The sequence below is a fragment of the Perna viridis genome, chromosome 8 (assembly GCF_037379345.1).
Source record: "Perna viridis isolate PV_CMFRI_1.1 ecotype Kerala chromosome 8, ASM3737934v1, whole genome shotgun sequence".
NCBI lineage: Eukaryota > Metazoa > Mollusca > Bivalvia > Mytilida > Mytilidae > Perna > Perna viridis.
In genome coordinates this window covers 47,287,940-47,310,715 of record NC_142452.1, presented here as the reverse complement: position 1 = coordinate 47,310,715, position 22,776 = coordinate 47,287,940, and the positions used below count along the sequence as shown (strand labels likewise).

Genomic DNA, 22,776 nt, shown 5'->3' with positions numbered 1-22,776 from the left:
AGTGGAAAGTCACATCTAAAGAGTTTTAATCAAATTTGTACACATTTCTGCTATACAACAGTACGTAAGTTGTAATGTCAAGTGAAAAGTTTTGAAAAAAAAAGTAATTCAAAATTGCATTCAATCATCATTAAAGTCTGAAAGGAATGTATACATTTACTGATCTTAATATGGTAAATGAACGAAATCTAGGAACTATATAGCTATAAATTATTTACCAAGATTTGCCGTACCACAAAGTTCGAAACCCTAAAATACTGAGGCTTCAATCCTTGTACAAACTATAGGGCTAAAATGAGCTCCTTTGACGTACATTTTGGTGCTGAATTTGGTTTCAAATTTCGATATTTTTGGTTGTGTACAATTTACCTTTGAAAGTTGAACTTTCTAAATATCTTGTTCTGATGCTGCCGATAAGATGTACCATTGTCATTGAAACAGTGGTACAGGATACCGAATTATACCGTTATATTTTCATGGTTATTATATGTTTTTTGTGTTGGTTGTGTCTATTTTCTCTTCCTGGTCTTTATCCCTTGATTACATTATTTTGATTACGCTACAATTTTGGATCCCTTGATTACTTGTCCATGATCAATATTTTAAAATTTATATTCTTTGGTAAATGGTTCAAATTAACCTCAACATGTTCACAATGTGCACTGGTTATCCAACACATGACATATCCATGCATGTACCACGTTCAATCGACGTGTATGGCAAGTAAAACGAGTATGATACACCTGAAACACGTTACATATATACTTTAGGTACGTATGTGACACTTTCTCTTATTTTATATTACACCTGTAGATAATGTAGAGATTGTTAGCCTACAAATGTAAATAACCAATGCATTAAGTAAGGACGGGTCAAGTTGAACTGATTTCACGTGTGTCACTGCATACATACAATTCTGTGTAATATATCGATCATGTTGAAAATTTTAGAAAAGATCATGACAGTGTAGTGTCTAGAATTCTGGGTATGCCATTTTCATGTTTGAATTTTCAAATTAAGTTTTCCTCAAATGAACTCAAAGAATAGTTTGCTTAAAGAATAGTTAGAAAAATATGGATTGTTGGATGTTAATTGGTTTGGAAGGTAACTGGGTGAATCTCGAGCGGCCTTGAATTGATGCATGAAAAAGTAATAGGAAATTACTTTTTCTACGAGTTGGCAGTTGTGGAAACGAATCCTGCACAATTATCGATTTTAATTAGGTCATCCAATATATGTAAGGAGTTTGAAACATCAAAAACATCAAAACAGTTCGAAAATGGCCAAATATATTTTCTAAAGTAGTTCTTTGAACTTTTAACAAAGGAGCAGAGCGGGTGTTCTTGGTTCTACGGGTTATCACAGAGCGGGTGTTCTAGGTTTTACGGGTTATCGCACATTCCCGTTGGTCGTGTTATGGCCCATTGCATTACGGTGCATCAGCAATAAAGTTATTTGAGTACAAATATGTTTGCCCTAAATAGGCAAACCATAAAATGATATTAAACATCAATACTCCTGATAATTAGTTCAAAAGCAGCTTCGCAAATACAAGCCGTCTTGTTTTGCGCAATGTAACAACTACCGTTTATTATCTGTTTTGGTCCTGGCTCGCTGTATGTTCTCCGCTATTATAATGCTTAATTTAACCTGCAGAAAACTTGTTGTGCTTTATATGCCGACAATACATTAAATGTTTGAAGCATAGTAATAAAAATTATCATTTTGACCAAACTTAGATTGTACGCTGGCTTAAAATGACTGCAACAAGGGACTACGTTTAATGATATAAATAAGTTCGAACTGATTGATTAACACAATTTTAAATTATTAAATTCATTGGGAAACTATTTATATCAACCCTAGTTGTACCGTATAATTGGTTGAAACAGGTTTGCAGTTGATGAAGAAAAGGAGAGGATAGGTTTTTATAATAGATATAATTGTACAGAAATATTACAATAAAATTAAGTAATTTGTTATTTCATAGCAGTATACATACCAATCGCTCTCAAGGGATTTTAAACAGGAATAATATTTAGGGAATTTGTTTAAATATATGATCATGTTTCGTTAGTCATTTCTAGACTACACATGTACAATGCAATAAATTGGGGATTTATTAATGAATACAAAGTTGAATAAGTTATGCTAAAAAACTAAATTATACACCGAATTAGTTTTTTGCATTGCGTTAAGCTTCCATTTTATTAGGAGAAGGTAATATTGTATAGAGCAAACCTTCTTTGAAATTAAAGAACCTACCCAAACATTGATACGCCTACACAATGATATAACGGTGAATGAAACAAAGGATACCTAATATATCTAATTCGAAGTGGTAAATTTGTTATATACTTTTTCCTGTTACATCGATCAGTATTCGTGCAGATGCTTCCACGAGGAAGGGCTTGGGGTAGAACAACACAATTTTCCACGCGGAATTGTATATTGCGCATGCTCATCAACTATCCACACGTTATCACGGAAGATAATATTGACCATAACTCAATCTTGTTTAATAATACACGGCATTTTTAGCAATTGGTTCCATCTCGTCCTCAAAGATTTCTTCTTTGCGTCGTTTTTTCATATAAATACATATGGGTCATTTTAACAAAAATGTAGATATTTCGTTAAAGTGTTCATGAAAAATAAAATTTTGAATGCACAAAATGTCAAAAATGAAAAAAACAATGTACCCCTTCCTGTCTGCAAGTGTCACTTGTGTTACTATAACAAATTATTTGAAATGCTTTGCTTTGTTTTTCGACCACATTATAAAGCTCGTTTCTTTGCATTTTATTTCTCTGGGTTTTATCATGCGGTTAAGGTCTTTTCTGACGTTAGGGTTACCCAGGTTTGGATATACCGAATATTTGGGACGACATAGCACACTAGCTCGGGCAAATACTTGCCAAATACCCATATAAGTTTTATTCTTGCAAATTTTCAGGACCCCTCTCTCATTTAACCTTCCGATCCCTCCATATGACAATGCTTCCTTTACATATTCATCCGAGTAAAACGCAAAAGTTTTCACAAGTGAGTTATTCATTTCCCGAACCCGAAATTCCCTTTCCAAGAAACCTTGATCCAAGTATGCATCCTTGAAAATACAGGATTCGAGAATAATTCGGACTCTAACTTCTTCACTCATACCCTCCTTTCAAGAGACAAGTATACATCCCGAGTATGGTAAACAATTACCATCTGCAGTGACTTTGACAGGATGAAGCGTTACATCATGTGGTAAGTCAGATGGCAGAATTGAATGTGTTCTTTCATCAATTTCGATCCCAGTATTTGTGATACTTGGCAAGTGATTATGGTCTATTCCGTAACCCTTCTCATCTATGATTCGATGAATATTTTCGCATTTTTTTGTATTTATAAAATATTAAAATGATCTTTGTAATTGAATAAACTTTGGTATTGAATACACCGAAATTCTATGTTTTTTAAAAAAAAAAAAACATCCTAGCATTTTTCCATATAGAGAACGTTTGAATTTGGTGGGAAATATTTTTTCTTAATCTTCGATTAATAACAATTAAATTCATTTGGCATGTTAAAAGTATTAATATTATTAAAATTTATCAAACCCTTACATTCTTTTGATTACCGCTATAACCTTGGTTCCCTTGATTACTCTTTCCCATATCATATTTTATATGCAAAAATTGATGAGAAAGATTAAAAGAAAAATAAAGTATATGCAAGCTTATTAATATTCATGTTGATGGATAAAGTCAAGAACATATTATTTGTTTTAATTTTAGAATTGTAAAGCCTGAGACTCGAACATTCTAACATTGCACAACACTAATGTTTCTGCCGAGGTTTTGCATCCATAATCTAGTTATCAATTTATATGTGTGTGCATGATCATTTTTCACTTGTGTTACCGGATTATTGCTGTTCGATTGAGCATGAAATCAAGGTTTTGTATGTATTTTTAATTTATAATTAGACATATATGAATTAAAACTGTAATTGCGTTTTCGGAATTGTAAAAATATTATATGTCATTCCTTGTAGTTTTACTCCATTTTGTTGGCCTGGTTTATGTAATTTGTGTTACTGCATTTGTCACTTTAGTTACTTTTTCTATTATTATAGGTAAAACAACTTTTGTGACAAAGAATAAATTATGACTATGAAGAAAATGAGTGTATATGGTATTTGTATCTTTATCATCTTGCCAAATTGATCATTTTTCATTTAATAACTAAGAAGAAACTATTGATTTGTCATTTGTGTTACTTCTTTCATGGAAACACAAGTGACATACGGGTATGTAAATTGCACTTTATAAGAAATATATTGTCCCTGACAGCATTGTTTATCTTGTGTCATGGTAAGTGTTCTAAAACAAAAACACTGGTCATACAAGAATGTGAATTTAATATGTAGACTGCTTATTATTGCAATAACATTGTGGAAAGAATAAATTACGCTATAACTGTACATATCTTTAAACTCAAGTTTGATGTTAATACTGCCTAATTTTGTCTGCTAAAATACCCATAATTGCAAACAGAAGTGCTTCTACCAGTAGAAACTATTTTTGATTTAAATTCATAAAGAAGGATAACCCTAACTTCAATTTTGTTTTACAAAGTAACACAAGGAACATATTAAAACGGCACACCTAACACAACTATTTTAATATTTTGTATTCGTAGATAGTTGATATTTTAAAACAAAAAGTTTCTAAATTCAAAAGAAGTCAATGGATAGAAAAGTAAAACACCAAAGCAGAAACAGAATATTCTGTATTATGCAAAGATTGTTGTATAACTTTATCAAGCTGCAGCACATTTACATGCATTTTTAAGCATACCTAGCAATTTAAAATGCATATTTTTATCACAAAGGATTGCAGATTAGCGATATTTTCTGTTAAGATAACATTTCCAGCATATTATTATTGAATTACATAAAGAAAAAAATTATTTGTCCAGAAATCAACTGCATATGTTACTCACACAAATATCTACATTTTTTAAAAATGACCCATATTGCTCCTATCACTATAATTAATCCAATAGCTATTCCTACCCCGACCCCTATCATTATGGGTTTTACAGGAGAAACGTCTGATAAATTATGTGGATGTATTCTCTTAACGTCTGTTTCACTTTTATTATTTGTTGAATTAACTATTGTTGTATTATTTGATTGATTGATTGATAATTGCGAGTCAGTACTATTTTTCAAACTTTCCGTTGCTTGCATCACATCCGGAGTTTTCGGTGTTACCGTTGTTGTTTCCAACATCAGAGACTTGGTTGTTATTGTACTGTTTGTTACTCCTCTACCTGTTGTTATCTCCGGTGGTTCTTTTGATGTCGATGGAGGACATGTTTTAGTCGTCGTTGTTGTCTTCTCGGTCCCTTGAGTTGTTCTTTTTGTTAAAGGTTTCGTCGTTATCTTCACAGTATATTCATATGTTGTTTCTTGTGTTGTTTTTACAGTTGTTTTCACTAATCTTGTTGTCATTGTCGGTAGTAATGTCGATGTTGTTGGTTTTGTTGCTATTGTGGCTTTAGAAGGGTTTGTAGTTGGTTGTGTTGGCACCGTGGTTTTTATTGGTTTATCTGTCATTGGAGTTGTTGTTAGTTTTGTTGTTGTTGTTGTTGGCTTACGGGTTGTCATTATTGTCTTTGTTTCTTTTTCTTCTGTTGTTATCGGTTCGGTTGTCGGTACGATTGTCGTTTTAATCGTCGTTTCTAAAGTAACGGCTCTGGTAGTTTCAGCATTTGGTTCTGTTGATGTCATCACAATTGTTGGTTTCCATGTTGACGTTGTTAATATTTTAGATGTTGTAATTTTAGTTGTTGGTGTTGTCTTTCTTGTATGCGTTATCATGTCACTTTTTCTTGTCGTTGTCTCTACTGGTGATAATGTTGTTGATTCAGTTGATTCAGAATATTTGGTCGAAAATTGAGTTGACTGGATGGGTTGGGTTGATTTGCCATCTGGAAACGCTTCTTGAGTTGTAGACAAAACGACTGTTGATTCAATTTCTGCTTCTGTTGTTATTGGGAATTCTAAAAGAGGATATTCAAAATGTTTTATGCGATTTTAAAGTAAAAAAAACTATCTAGTATTTTTATACACAAGTAGTTGTCCAATGCTTTCTAATTAACTTCAATACTACACTCAAAGCCAAAAAACTTGAAAAAAAAACTCCAATCAGAATTCATAATGTCACAAGAAATTTAAGAAACTTCAGTTTTTTTGTTTCACGTTTTTATGTTTGTTGTTTTTTTGTTTTTTTTTTGTTTTTGTTTTTTGTTATTTGCCGGGCACTTGATACATAGCTTCTTACAATATAGCACGTGGAATACCAGATTTCTTATATAGTGATTAATAAATGACGTTATTTAAAACACAAGTTTCACAGCTTTTACAATAGATTTCAAACCAACCCGCTGCTAAAAATGAAAGACACACATGTCAGATACACAGTATTTACACAACAGGTAGTCTTTGGAATTACAGAAATTACGATCACTTTACGTCAATCGTTGTTAATTATCGAAAACCAGAACGGCTGTTGGGATTATGTACAGTGAAACTGTTCAACATGTATTTGTCAAGCATCGAAACAAAGGGTTTGGTTTTTTATTATTATTATAATTAAGATAGTGGTTACCAGAAACAGGAAAAGAACACAAATAACATGAAGGGACAGGCAGTGGTGTGTTGCAAAAAAAGTCAAAAATGGAAGCAGAAATCAAGTGTTTCTTCCAGACAAAATACCAGAATTGACAATTTCTAAATGTTAATCAGCTTTCAAAATATTTCCTTGAAATACTACGTCATTATTTTCCTGTTTCCCGTTTTTGCGTAGCCAATCCTCTCATTCAGTGAAAATTGACATTGCAAATAGCAGTATTCTATCGACAACGTGATACGGTTGTTAATGAGTAATTAAGGGAACAAAGGTTATACTGGTAATCAAAAGAATGTAATCCAGGGACAAAGACCAGACATGGAAAACCGACATACACAACAAAGAACATAAAGTAACTAAAATCATACATACAAAGTAACGAAAAGCTTACCGGTAGGGTAAGCGTTCTCTCTAGAAACATCCGCCGAGTTGCTCATAAAAAGTCAAGTCCGGGGTAGACGAAAGAGGAAAGGAAAACTATGACACATTGAACAAATCAGTTTTCATTTCGCAGATGGATACACCGTAACGATCCGCGAGTTCATGATGACGATCATAAAACTTTTGAAGTGATGAATTCAATTATGTAGCAAAATAACCCTGGTCCATAAGCCTATTTGTTAGAATTCTAGAAAGATACAAAAAGTCTGCGGAGTCCCGGCAAGCTTTGGCATAACGTATGAGTTGTGATATGATCATTCCGAGCGCAGGTGCTAACGGGATGTTGCCACAGATGAAAGGAAAGTTGACAATTTAGAATGAAAAGTCACCAATTTCATTACTCGAAGTAAATAGGGGCTGCTGATAACCATATTCTTCGAAACTTTGTTTTGAATATACGATGCTGAAAATGACTGGAATATAGCAGATAATACCGTTTCCCAATTTAATCGGCTCTATCTATAGTTGTAAAAGCGATGGTAGCCATTTCTTTTTTCATTTCATCATCATATCATGTTCATTTTATCATCAATTTCATGTTCATCGCCCGCATAATTGAAATACTGTTGCTTAGACGTTAAACACCAAAAATCAATCAATCAATCAATCAGCACTGAAATGATTTAAATGACCATTTAAACCACATTTCTACAAAAGACCATTCAAATAACACATCTTGTTAAAAGTAATGTCCCTCGAAATGTTTTTTTTTTAATATATTTTTACTTCCTGGTAACTGTAAACAACTGGGTGAAAAGTTTACATCACTGTTTTTGCGGGAGTGAAATGTGTGAAATGGATATTATATGTAAGTACCAATTCCCATCTGCTCAAAACCATCCGCTGAATAAATGTAAAAAAATGTATCCAGTAGATGTCTTTTAATTGTCCAGTGGTTAAATATACTTTTGAACAACCGTACCCAGGTCTTGAAATTTGAGGTTGTTTTTTTTTCAAAAAAATATAAAACATTTACAAAAAAAGGCAGGTATACACTAAAAACAATATTTGAACATTTTATTCTGTACCATTGGAACTAGTTTTTTTTTCTTTCTTAAACACAGTCAAGTATTTCACCAGAATTCTGAAAGTAAAATATGTGACAGATTTACCGTGAGATTCGAACTTTCACATGAATATCAACTGGAGACAAAGGGCTTCTATCGGATATTTTGAACTTCGAACTAGCAGATTGAAGCTTCATTTTTGGCATACGTTTGATTTAAAATGTTACAATAACTTTCTGTGATATTTTCGTTGAATGTTTGTCCGATTTTATATGCAAGTATACAGCATCTTCTTTTTTTACAAGAAACGGTACGAAAAATTTCCTTACCCTCTGAACAATTGTATATTTCAGCATCATCTACAGAAATATCTCCAAGATAACTTTTCATCTTCGTTCCCTCGATGACAAACTGCAAAAGAAAAAATGCATATCCTTACATAAAAGAAATGTTACAAAGTCCAGGCGATAAAAAACAAAGAGTAGAAAGAAAATATGTATATTATACATAATACACGATTTTTAATATGTTTTTGTAATAATTTTAACTGTTGTTTTGATTATTAGGAAGAGTGTCGGACGTTCAAGGCTTTCGGAGTACGAAAGGGTATTCGAAAGGAACCAAGATTCAAGCGGTAAGTCAAAATATTCGAAGGACAGGATAGACTAGACAGAGAAAATAGACACACAAAAACAAAGAACATGGAATAACCAAAATAACACAAACAAAGAAACAAAAGTAAATGAAAAGCTGGGAGTATGGATCAGGTGCACCGGTAGGGTAAGTGTACTCTGCTTCTCTAGAAATATTTGGAAAAGAAAAAGAATTTAAACCCCTCACATCCACCCCCACCCCACCCAGAAAATCAATGGTTGCTGCCCTAATAGCTGTTCTTCATATCATTGAATATCGAGAGCAAAAAAAAAGAGTCTTAATTTTGTTCACCCTTGATAAGTATTTGTCTAAGTTTGGTCAGAATAGATAGCATACAGTGTAAGTCATACCCTAAATGGTTTCTCTCTCTTTCCAATTTTAAAGTTTCCTTCTATCCATGCATCGCCTTGATCGCCTGATATACTTAACATATTAGTTTTTGGTTTACCAGTCTCCTCCACATACATTGTCAGTCTTCCAACCTCTGCAAATAATTGATACATTAATTATTTTACTACAAAGAAACCGGACTAAACGGGACCCTAAAAAATCGAAATGTGTCTAAACCAGACACCGTTTCATTTTCCTTCATGTTATATTTATAGCACGATCTTACGAGTTATTCAAATAGACTTTGAGCCCGAAGAGCAGGAAGTTTATTTGGATAATGAGGAAGGCGGTGCTATAAATGATTTGTGACATGAATTGACCATACCTATTTATCGATAAATGACCAATAAAAGATATACAGGCGCGGGTGGCTCGTGCACTCGTTCCGCGCGCAGTCATTTTCGTCTGATATCAATTCATGTTATGTGTTAGTGTACAGTAATCTGACATCTGATATTCGTGATTAATACAGTGGAACCTGTCTAAACCGAACCGTTTTTGTATAAAAGTTCTGTTTGATTAAGGTGGGTGTTAGGTTTAAAATGTATTGACAGTGACATGGATGGACTCCATAGGATGTATTGTTTACACAGGTTTCCGGTTTATCCTTGGTTCGATTCAGATTCCACTATACATTGAATCTTAAAATAATCACGATATCAAATTATCTAGTTTGTAAATACGTACGCCCTATGCCGGCTTGTCCGTACATATGGTACCAAAACCGGAAACACTTTCCACTCGTCGCTGATCCATAAAATGGCGACAGTAGTCGTGCACTGTCTCCCTCATTTGTCGGATGTGAAGATTCCATGTACATATAATGACCTGTATTTTAGAAAATTAGAGGAAGTAGAACCGTGTAATGTGTCAAAGAGACCACAAGTCTACATGAGAAAGAACTGTTGATACTGTACGCAAAAGTACAAAGAATTATAGCACAATCCAGGAACAAAGACTAGACAAAAAGGGAAAAAAACAAAATATCATAAATACCAAAACTTGACTGAATGAAATTCAAAACACACAGAAGCGAAATAATACATATACAATCCGGACTTTACTGATTTCTTGGTTTGAGGACCAGGTGCACGGAAGGGTAAATGTCCTGGAATTCCAGTTTTAATTGTGTCCGAATTGCTCAATTACTTCTGTTGCTTCGTCCGTATTCTTTTGGTTATTTTATTTCATTTGTTGTGTGTGTTTCTGTTTTCCATGTCTGGTCTTTGTTTCTTGATTACATTCTTTTGATTTTCGCTAGAATGTTGGTTCCCTTGGTTACTCTTTTACCCATGAAGATAATTTAACTACATAAAATGATAAGTGAAACATGAAACCGAAGAATATTAATGCGATTTCACGTGTAGGCAGTCCTGTTCGATTTTCCTTTTTTTCGGAGGGAGGGGGCTCAAAATGTATAATGTCAGTAAGATAGTTAAGATAATTGATCGGCAAATAAAATAACTAAAATGTCAATCGTTGTCAGTAATCAATATACGCATCGTCCATATCAGTAACTGATGTACGTAACATCGATTAATAAATGAAATTCAGCAGACGTATAAATATCTTTAAAAAAAATGCCAAATCTTCGACGAGTCTGTACCCAAACATTTTTAATTGTATTGTCAAATTACAAAAGTGACTGAGTTTGGAACTGGAAACGAAAGTGGTCAACTGAGAATTTATGCCATTCCATGCACTGCATTCTTGACCTTTTTTGTTTTTGTTTTATTTTGTTGTTGTTGTTTATTCTGCCCCGTAACAGTTTGATTAAATAATTGTATAACAGATAAAATACAAACAAAATAAACATACAAACAAACTCATCCAGCTTTATTTTTGGACTTGATCTGATTATGAATCGGATTTGTGTTCGGTAATTTTCGGTGGTTACCCTTATTAAGATCACAAAAAGTGGTGTGATAAACAGTTGTATGACGTTTACAATTTCCAATGAATGGCAACTTGAAAGAAAATAAAACAATTTTTATTAAGAAATGAATACAATAGGCAAGCATCTAAAACTGATTGTTAGGGCTTACTTTGAAAAAGAATGACAATGGAACATTCAGCATGATAGAATAAATAACATATAGTCACCCCTTGAAAATACATTGTCATCCTCGGCTGCGCCTCGGGGTGACAATTGTCTCGGGGTAACAAGCTGCTCGATCACCCTCTTAGTTATATGTTATTTATGAAATGTTGTGTACAAGTTGTAATTTTGTACATGTTATAACAATACCCTGTACATATTATAACATGTACAAAAATTCAAAAAAAATATTTCAACTTGTATAATATTAAAATGAATCTTTTAATATGAGAAATATTGTCAAATGAAATAGAAATATGGTAAAAATAAATAAATGATAAGTATTTAAGAGCTTAATTATATTAACATTAAAAACATTTCTTCAGAATCATACCATTGCCGTCTTTTCCTAGAGTGTGGTCATAAGACGGGCCTGTTCGGCGAGTCGGGGTCATCCCACGGTTTCTTATCCATTGAATTTCTGCTGTAGGATCATGTTGCCATCCACATAAATTGTCGTTTTCAAAATCGCAGAAATCCACTGGATCAACATCTACAGAATACCAAAATTCATGATCACAATAGCCATGCTGGTATTTGAATTTGTAACCTAACTTTAAAAGAGTAATCAAGGGAACCAAAGTTATAGCGGTAATCAAAAGAATGTAATCCAGGGACAAAGACCAGACATGGAAAACAGACATACACAATAAAGAACATAAAGTAATTACGATCATACATACAAAGTAACAAAAGCAAATGAGCAACTTGGACTCCAATAAAAGCTGGGAGCATGGACCAGGTACACCGGTAGGATAAACAAAAAGCATTAACAACGTTTTGTGTAAAAAAGTATGATCAGGATAGAGATATTCTAATATGACGTGCTTAAAAGCTCTTTTGACCAGAGCAATGATAAACAAGTGATAAATACGTGACCAACAAATCATGCAACACATAGGCTGTGTCTATTCACAAATATAAAGAACCTACATCTATTAAAATCGAACTAAATCACGGAAACTCCATTTAATCATCGTTTTACCACGGGCTTGCCATTTATGTCGTTATTTAACCCTCCGCTATTCCTCGGTGTACAACAGTGCGACATAAATGGCCAGCCCGTAGTATAACAATGATATAATGGAGTTTCCGTGATTTATTTCTTAATTTTACTTTCTGGCTTTAGTAAGACTTTAAACTGAATTTTAAACATAACATTCTTATCACTGTTTTTGGGCTAAACAATTTATCATGATAAAGCCGTCATTGTTAACATAACTGAATTCAATCTAATATGTTTTTCTTTATAAAATGATAACAATATAGCGTATTACATTCACATGTTGGTGCCGGGCCGCTCCATATTTTTCCGTTACATGTCAGCTCTTTATCTCCCACTAAATTCATCGGAGCATCACACTTGAACCTATTTACAGCGCCTTTTACATCCTCAGTCAATTTCATTCCTTTAGCGGGAACAATCTTTTTACACCCACTTCCTGTTACAATGAAAACGTGGGTAATATAAAGCCAATCTCTTCTCTTTTCTGATTACTACGCACCCTTTTGCTAGCTAAGTACAATGTATAGTACCTGCTATGCAGGATGTGAAAAAAATCACAAGGATAGAGCATTGCAAAAATGTACGAATCCGCGAAACTGTTTTGGCTGTTCGATACTAATTTGCATAAAGGGGCGGGGTTTAACATTGAGGTTGGTAGTCTGAGAGGTGTAAAGCTTTGAAACATTATATACACTACCTGAATAGAATATAATAATCTATTAAGTACCGTCTAAGAATCGGGCAAAATGTATATAAGATGTGGCACATGAAGGAAAAAAACGCAGAAATTTTATTGCAATAACCAATTCATTATACCTGATAACCACCAGAAATAACCGTCAAAGTATCTGTAAAATTTGCCTTTTTAAGATATTGATAGATCAAATTTAGTTGAAATGCACTATGGAAATATAGCGGGAAAATTTCCGCACTCTTTCCTATATAAGCAGTCAAAAAATATTTACGTCATAGATGCTTCAGGATAAACTTAAGTAGCTTTTTGTTTGTTTTCTATATGTACTGAATATATTTTAGGCAAAATTTAATAAATTGGGGAAAATTATGTGCCACTCATTGCCCGATTCTTAAAACAGAATTGTTCTTAGAAACCAATCATTGGCCATTTCTGGTATATACATCATACATAACAATTGCAAATAATTAACATACATATACAATACAATTACAGATGAAACAATAGAAATTAAAATAGATTTATCTGACATTTATTACATTGGACCATGGTTATTACAGGGATTTTTTATCAGTTTTTACTTATGTAGATACATTTAGTTTACATGTTGGTTGATTACTTCCTCATCTTCATTTATCATTAAATTAAGTCATTCGTACTAATTAGGGAAGTAATTTGATAGGAAAAAAGACACTAATGTATGAGGTTTGATTTAATTCGTTTTTAAACATCAGTGGAATGTGGAGATAACACGATATGCGGAACTTCTTCCGTGTGCAAAATTTAACTTTTGAGCATTCTCGGCACAATCGATCGCGTTCGCATCTCCATGAACATTGACAGATTGATAAAGGATTGAAAGAACTGAAGCTTACATGAGGGTGTTAATGATCGTCACGAATTATTTGTTTATTTTTCGAAAAATTCCAGAAAAAAATTTCAATGTTAACAAACAAAACAAGGAGGTCTGTCAAAGCGATTACATGTACCATTTTCAAAGGATATGGACTAAAATAAATGCGTCTAAATTTTTTCAACAAAATAAAAGAAATGCTCTAATAGGCACACATCATATTATAATCTACATTTTTATAATTTTTTCTAACGATTACGGATTTATTTACTTATCTTTCGTTGACTAGTAACTTGAAAAAAATGTATTCTTTATTTTTGATGCATGTAATATGAGGAAGATGAACTCTAAAACTTTCCTCAAGAAACATAATTTCGATGGCCTTTTTAGAAACAAAAGCACGCGTACTGACAATATTCAGAAATCGGTTTATACATGTAAGACTTAGCAGAAATAATTTAGTGGGTTTCGGATTTTTAACCCAATGTTTTCACCTAAAATTATACTTTCAACCATCTTGTGCTATTGAAATATTTGTGATTTCCTTATATGAAAGAACACATAAAAACACTTTTGGTGCTACTGTGAAAAAATATGCATATTTTGAGTTCAAAGAAAAAAAATCGAAATCACAATTTCATTATAAATACAAGTAATATTGTTGTTGCTAGTTGTTTTTTCCTAAATACTCCAATCAAAATCTCTGAAATGTATATCATACAAAATATACTTGTGACTTGTGGTACATGTAAGAATCCTGTGGAGGGGGGTGTAAGGGGGGGGGACGTCAACTTCCTTTAAGATGTTGTATTATTTATGTAAAAATGTAAATGGTTTATATTTCATTGTAATTATAAGTAGTCTATGCTTATACCTCATTTAGATTTAAAGGTTAAATAGAATACATAGCTCCTTGTACAAAGACATTCATAATTTTTATTCTGGGGGTACCTTGGATTTGATGTTGAATAAGAAATCTTTGTTATTATTATTATTATTTTTTTTTATATTTGTTTTTATTTTGTTTTTTGTTTTTTTGTTTTGTTTTTGTTTTTGTTTTTGTTTGTTTGTTTTTTTTCTACAGTAAATCTTCATCTTTATTTCATGAAGCAGTAACCGAACCGAAATTAATACTATTTAAAAATTCTTCTTTGTTAAGTACTTTTTTCAGAAATTTTGGAAAAATGTTCAAAAAGACCCCACACCCCTCCCCCTCGTTAATAAAATGGTCGGTGTCATATGGTGAAATACGATCAATCATAATATACGCACGTATACAGATAGGTGGCTCTTTATTCCATTTGCCAGATGAACATATGATAATTTTAGATCCGTATAGAGTAAATCTTCTATAACAACGAAACTTGGCTATTCTTCCTCTGGCTCTAACACGCACCTTACCCCCTTTTAGGTTTGATGGAGGAGCACACTTCTGACAAGAAACTGGAAATACAAATACATGTAGGATACTAAAATGTATGATAAGCTGTAGCCAAAACAGTATAAAACAATACTCGCATGGTGCTTAGAGTTGGGGTAAAACGCAAAGCCTCCCCGATAATATTCTTGCCGAATTCGTATATAGGTTTTTTTTTCTTTTCTAAACAATAAACTGCTATTTTCTTTATACTGAAATCCTAATCATTTTTTAAATAAGTTCATACAATGTCTTTGTTATATTTCTCAACCCCCCTCCCCGTGACCCCCAAAAATGACGCAACGTTTTACAGGGTAGGAAATTAGCCGGACCCAATGTGTTATATACTGAGTGTCAGTGACCGTATATCACCAAAACAATTTCGGTGGCTCACATAGAACAATTGCAGTACAAATACAAATAAGTTAGCAAGCATGTAACAAGCTAAGCTATTTCATTAGATAAACAAATATGAAAATATAATAGGAGCTGTTTCAAAGTTAAACATAAACCCGAAAATAAAATCAGGATCTGTGTCATTAGATTGATATATTTAAACAAAAATTAAGAGCTGGGTCATTAGAAAAACAGATACAAAAATGAAATAAAAATCTTTATCACTAGATAAACAGATTAGTCCATGGGCTGGGAGGGTCCACCGTAGCAGCAACCCCCACTCCCCCACACACACACTCGTCAACTTCATGGCGATTTTTAGGTCCCTTTATACCTCCCATTACCGAATCAATTTGTCGCCAAAAATATTCTTGGACTCTTTTTCAGTATAAGCCCATGCACAGGGTCAAAAAGGCAAGATGTTTTAGACTCATTTGTTTGGGCGACTTAGCCTTCCTGGGATAGCATGTGTAGAAAAAGTAAACAATTATTCGGAAAGTCCAATTTCTCAGATTTACAATGGTGCCAAGAAAGTTGCCGTAGCACAGTTTTGACATAAATTAAAAAATTGCATCCCTACCCCGCCAAAAAATCGCTGAAATTGATATATTCGTCAATGTCAAAATCCCTTCATTTAAAAAAATGGATTTGCTATATTTTGTTTAGTATTATCATAATCTATACTTCTGGGGTTCTATTAATGAATTTTGGCAATTTTCGTAGTCAGGATTTATCAAAAAGTGCGAAAAATGATATGTTCGAATTTTCGGTCAAAAGACACATAAATTCGACTCTACAAGTTATTGCTCAACTACAACGTCTCAAATTTGGTATCATTCGATAGATAATTTTATTTTCTACATAAAAGTACCATGAAAAATGTTGAAAAAAGGATTTTTCAAAATATATTACCCCTACCCTTAGAAAACTGGTTTCAGTATCAACAAGAATTCTCATTCACAGCATGCTGACATTGTAGAACTCATATTTTAGGCATTTATGATAAAGATAATGATGCACCTAACACTTAAAAACACTAAAATTTTTATCACTTGTGGTAATAATTGGGGTCTAAACGTTCTTCCTATGGAATAAAAATCCACAAAATATTTGAGGGTTTACTACAGGGAAGGATTGCAATGCTCCCTGCATTTTGTCCTAAAAATGTAAGGGTAGACAAATTACACAAACGAGTACATTCTAAATAACTTTTAAATATAACAAATAGAACTTTATCGGTATCCATGTCAGACTATAGGAAAAATATGAAGTTATAATTTGCAATTGTATTTTAGAAATATTGTTACAGAATAATACAGAAAGAATAATTACTTAACATTGTTGTGTTTTATTTTCTAGCGGTTTCCGTTATTATATCTTTATCAGATTATTTGACAATGAAACTAAAATTGACTTAATATATCTTTCCTTCCATTAACAAAAATTAGTAACTTTTACCGTGTCATTTAAAAAAAAAATTGATTCATAATGTCAAGGTCATGATCACTAATTACAGATAGGTAATTCAAATCATATATTTTTGGCATTGTTCGTGTTGATATGGTCATAAATTTAAAGTGTTTGTGTAAGCCTAGGCCTACAACAGAATTAGATTTGATGATAAATACTGCATGTTAAGACTGGAAGGTCAATGGTCAAGGTCATATTAGGACTAAATTCAAATTTGAACCTAATATCTGTCCCAACAAGATTTTGCTAAGAACACCCCAACTCAACGATTTCTGTCAAATCTTAAAGAAGACAAATCATGTAAAATCAATTTACCTTTTAAGCATCCCCTCCTGCAAAAACCGAAAAATATATTGCAAAAATGTATACCGGACCAACAATTCTAGGGAGATTCCCTATTGCAAGTGGGCACAAATTTACTACTTATGTTTGTATACGTTATATGCTTTCTCACACTTATGATCCATTATCATAATGTAACCGGAACTGTAGCATCATACTATGAGTACATACATATAACGTATGTCATAGTGGGTTAACAATGAAACATGAAAAATAGGAATTATGTCCTTGTTTACATTTTTGGAGTAACACCCAATTGGGATAAACAACTAAGGTATTGCCTAAAATGAAGATGCTATTTGACATTTGTCTTGTTAGTGAATAGAAAGGTATGCTTTGTGGCAAGTATTTTCATCACAAATATTATGATTGGCATCAAGGCAGCAAATCTAACAAAGGTTCCCTAAACATTTATCTCTGAATCGTTAAATGCATACATATAATAACCAAAAAACTGCATAAAGGTCTCAGTATCGTATTAATTTTCCCACAGACTTCTATATTGAAGTGCATATTTTTAGGATTTTTAAAAAAAATATGCAAATTGATTCATTAAAAACTTTCACTTATGTAGCATTTCTAAGGACATATGAAAAAATAATTTCCCGCAAAGAAAATAGGGTGAGTCCACAAAGATCGGACAGAAAAGTAGTCTTGAACTATAAATAGCCATTTTCCCTACTTTCACTTTCGTTTTGCACTCACCAAACCAACCTTTTCAGTGGAACATTTTTATGATATTGTGTTAGATTTTCTTTTCCAAAAAGTTCTTCATCTTACAGTGTGATGTTTGCTCTATTTTATAAGTCATTGTTCATATCTTTTGACAAAACATTAGTTTGTAGAGAGGCAAAAAGAAAATGCACTATATTTTTATAGCATCCATGTTTTGACGTACACCCGCTCAGGGATATGCAATACGATACTGGTACCTAAGCATAATATAATTTATTTAGAAGTAATATCTATTCTGAATTCTACATTCACATTGTTTTCATCACATAAAAGCACAATTAAGTTCAAAATGTCTATAGTCATGTAATATCTTGCAATACATATTTATTATATTTGATATTAATCAAGAGATGGTTTTTGAAAATGATTAATCTTCAGTAAAAAAGTACGTTTCTTTGAAAAATACTTATCAGAAGATTAAAGAAAGAAACGGGCCAACAAAAATCAAGAACCCCATCAACGCAGAAGGCTAGTTACATGCATTTATAATACCAACATTATTTATCAAGCATAAATAAAAGCAACAAAATAAGTTATGACAAAAATATTTGATACAAATATATCTATCAACTAGAGAATTTTAGGATTTCTGATTGTGCAATTGCAAGAAATGATGAAATCTAAGAAAATTCAAGTTCTTCACTTATAGCTACTGCTAATCACTTGTAACCAAAGTAGAACGAAAAGCTTCGCAGAGCGCACCATAATACAACTGCAGTGGTAAAATCCTGAACAATTGAGACAGTGTGGACACAATATCATTACAATTCATTATGGACAGAACAATAGGTTGCACAAAAATTTAAATTCAATGAAAATATTTCAAATTCAAACCAAAAATAAAAGAATCAATTTTTTGGGGTGTGGCCTCTTTTACCCTTTTTAACTCCAAAACTGAATGGGATATAAGGAAAACACAAGCAGGAACTTTTATGAGGATTCAGATAAAACAAAATTTGAAAAAAAAATTAACAAAGTAGTAGGAACTTTAGTCATTAGTAAAATAATATCCAATTTTCATAACATGGTGAACGACACGCAAAGTAATCGCATGGTAAAAAAGAAAGGTCACCATTTTCACTATATACACACTGCTTCAAAGCAATGCATGGGATGCGGAAGTACTAAATGACACGTACAGAACTTTGGATTAAATGAGCCAATGCCTAACACAGCTTAAACATGACCCATCAATCTTCTCTGCTGTTGTCATTTTCATTACATCACTAGCAATAAGGGGATGAAAACTTGACAAGTTCTTAGAATTTGTCTTGATAAAGTTTTCCTGTATCAGATGACTATTTGTTTGATATGAATACTTAAACAATTGTTCAGCAGTGATATTTGCTGCATTAAGTATTTTGTCAATCATTTGTTCATCATCTTCAGGATTATGTGCATTATAGATTCCTTACAAAAATGCTGTACTAGATAAGGTTGACTGTATTTTTCTATTTTTTGAAATTATGATTTTAATAAAGCTAATCAGTCTAAAAGTACAACTACAGTTTCTGTAAAATTTTCAAACATTCTACAATAATAAACAGCTGCTGACAAAACTCGAAAATCAAAACATTTTCCCAGTATGTGCTACAAGTATAGCATTATTAAACTTTTTTAACCAAATATGAAATGGCAGCACTTATATTAAAATAAGAAAGTTCTACCCTTTTTAAAAACAGTTTTTTTTTTCATTCCAAACAATTCCAGTTACTTTTTCAGTTTCATCGAACATTGGCATTTCATGAGGCACATATCAACTAAAAATAATCTGTGGTCTATATTCTTTTGCTGCTGTCTGATATATTTCTTCTGACCGTTAGAAAATTAATTGGATTAAATTTTGAATAATTTCATGCATATTCTCAATTGCCAAAGTCTTGCATTTAAATGGTTGACCTTTACTGATTGTTCTTTGACAGATATTCAAAAGAATGGATTACAGCTGAATCAATTCAGTGAATTACTAAAGAAGCCACAATTGGTTGGCCTGAATCAGTCATTTATGTACTACCCCTCATGAAAAGGAAAAATCGTGTCCAGGGAGCCAATGATATCATAGCAAAAGCAACTTCAAAATTCTCAAAAGTTACTCCTATGAAAGGATTTTATCCCTCGGACTACAAGTATTATGATAGCATTTACTTAAATACTTACATTGGGATACCAGCACTCGTACAACATATCCAAAATGAACTGAACATTGAAACGTATGATTCACTCATATCCAATGTCAGACCTCTACAAGGGAGGGACCATCTCGAGGTAGCCCACCTATGTGGCAGAATCCAGTTCCTCCGTATGATTACAGACTAATGCCACCGTACAATCCAGCACCTCAACTTTTTAATCCCACTATGCCACTTTATAAACCGCCGATGATGCATGGCCAACACCCAAACAACCATGCTAGACAGAAATATCAGCCAGCACGTCAATACTTATTTCCGCCGAGACAAAACGTACCACCTTTGCTAAATCCTATGATGCATTACGCTCCAAACAACCCTTGGATGTGGAGCCCTCCACACAACCAATACAACAATGGACCACAGAACTACATTAACTAATTATAGAATATCATGATACCAGATACAATTAAGTTAGTGTCAATATTTATGGGTTTAGAAACACAGATTTTCTCTGTACATTTGTATTTGTTAATTTGTCTTATCAATGAGTATTTATCTTATTCTAATCATATTTTGTCCTGATCAGTGTATTTGGATACAAATTTATTTAAATCTCATTTATGATGAAAATTTAAAAAGAATGTCATTCATAACTTGAAATATCCCATATTTACTATCCCATATTTCCAAACAGTTTGTTTTTTATTCCCAAATTTCTTTTTCTCTTCAGAATTTAATTTTTTATACTGGCGTTATCCTTCTTAACTCGTCAAGATATCATTTTAACTACCCCCTTTATTCACTCTTCATATATATCGTTGGTTATAGTAGTATGGCAGTAGATACTCAATTATGAATGTCTAGTCATAAACAAACTTGTATGTTTACTTTTAACATGTATTAAGTGTTATTATTATGGGTTTAGTAACACAGATTTTTTTCTGTATTTGTTAATTGTCTTATCAATAAGTGACTGTTTTATAGAAACATATTTTGTCCTAATCAAAGCATTTGGATACAAATTTATTTACATCTCATTTGAGGTGAAAATTGGAAAACAAATATATTATAATGATATGATCCTATATCTGATTGTAAAAACTTGAAATATCCCATAGTTCAAAACGGTATGTTTAAAATTCCCAAATTTTTGAATTTTTTTTTCTTTCTTCAGAAATTATTTTTTATACCAGATTTATCCTTCTTGATCTGTCAAGATATCATTTTAACTTCCCTCTTTATTCATCCCCCCACCTCCTCATATATTTAAATGTTTATAATGGCAGTTGAATGTATCGCCCATACTCCTACTTATTTGTGAATGTTTAGTCATAAACAAATTTGTATGTTTACTTTTAACATGTATTTACTGCAATTATAACACATGGTAATGTTTAGAAAATTCCAAAATCTTAATGAGAAAACAAAAGGTTCCTTCAAATATTAGAAAATACTCAAATCGACCATGCTATTGGACTATTGAATATTATATGAATATGTCTAAAATGTATTATAAAAACACAGGAAACCTGGACATTGCCATGTGGAATGTCAATGGTTTTACTAATGATAAATCTGTCAATGCAGAATTTTTAAATGCAATTTAAAATGTTCATATAGGGCGGCGGTGACAACCCCGATATTGAAATTTCTGGATATAATTTAGTTTCTATTTCCATTTATGTTAAAAGTTATATTAGCAAGGGTATATCCAAATTGCACTCTCTTGATAGCGATATTGTTTGGATTAAATTTAACAAATCATTCTTTAATTTAGAAAAAAGATACTTTTTAGGCATCTTGTATTTTTCACCTGAAAACTCATTTCTGTCTAACCAAGATATGGAAGAATTATATTCCAAACTTCTCCATGATATTGTGAAATATAGTTCACAAGGTGATGTAATTATCCAAGGCGATTTTAATACCTACACTAATACTAAACCTGACTTCGTTTTTAACGATGATACTGAATATCCAAACCCTGATGATCAAAACTATTTTTTAGATAGCCCAACTCCTAGAAATAATATGGATACTAAACCATTAAACCAGAGTGATAAATTATTGATTAATCTCTGTAAAGAAACCAGCCTTAAGATAGTAAATGGTCGCAAAATTGACTACACATTAGGAAAATATACATAAAACACATACAATGGATGTAGCTTAGTAGACTACACCCTTATTTCAAGAAATATTTTTTCAAAAGTTTGTAAATTTGAAGTCAAAGACCTAACTGCTATTTCTGATAATTGCTTAATAAATTGGAACTTACTTACCTGTTTTCCAAACAAACAAAACAAAAATATTTTTATGGATCCTTGTCCACGAAGGTATATCTGGGACAATGAAGCAATTGAAAAATACAAAACCTAAGTCACCAAATAAATAATAAAATTCAATATTTTCTCAGACAAGTCTGAAGACTGCGATGTAGCAGTTAAAATTTAAAC

General features: G+C 32.3%; 1 protein-coding gene and 1 pseudogene across 1 annotated transcript in view; both read right to left on the bottom strand.

The window, feature by feature from the left end:
- Nucleotides 1-4,455: 4,455 nt before the first annotated feature.
- Nucleotides 4,456-22,776, bottom strand: part of LOC148610770 (uncharacterized) — a 29,915-nt gene continuing 11,594 nt past the window's right edge. Inside the window, exons 2-8 of the mRNA XM_088596116.1 lie at nucleotides 15,101-15,271; nucleotides 12,553-12,717; nucleotides 11,610-11,768; nucleotides 9,865-10,005; nucleotides 9,138-9,271; nucleotides 8,463-8,544; nucleotides 4,456-6,056 (exon numbers count right to left, since the gene is read on the bottom strand). Of these exons, the coding sequence (XP_088452242.1) occupies nucleotides 4,984-6,056; nucleotides 8,463-8,544; nucleotides 9,138-9,271; nucleotides 9,865-10,005; nucleotides 11,610-11,768; nucleotides 12,553-12,717; nucleotides 15,101-15,271 (1,925 nt within the window). The 3' untranslated portion in view covers nucleotides 4,456-4,983. The remainder of the gene's footprint in view (nucleotides 6,057-8,462; nucleotides 8,545-9,137; nucleotides 9,272-9,864; nucleotides 10,006-11,609; nucleotides 11,769-12,552; nucleotides 12,718-15,100; nucleotides 15,272-22,776) is intronic.
- LOC148610772 (uncharacterized) lies at nucleotides 19,339-19,923 on the bottom strand (annotated as a pseudogene).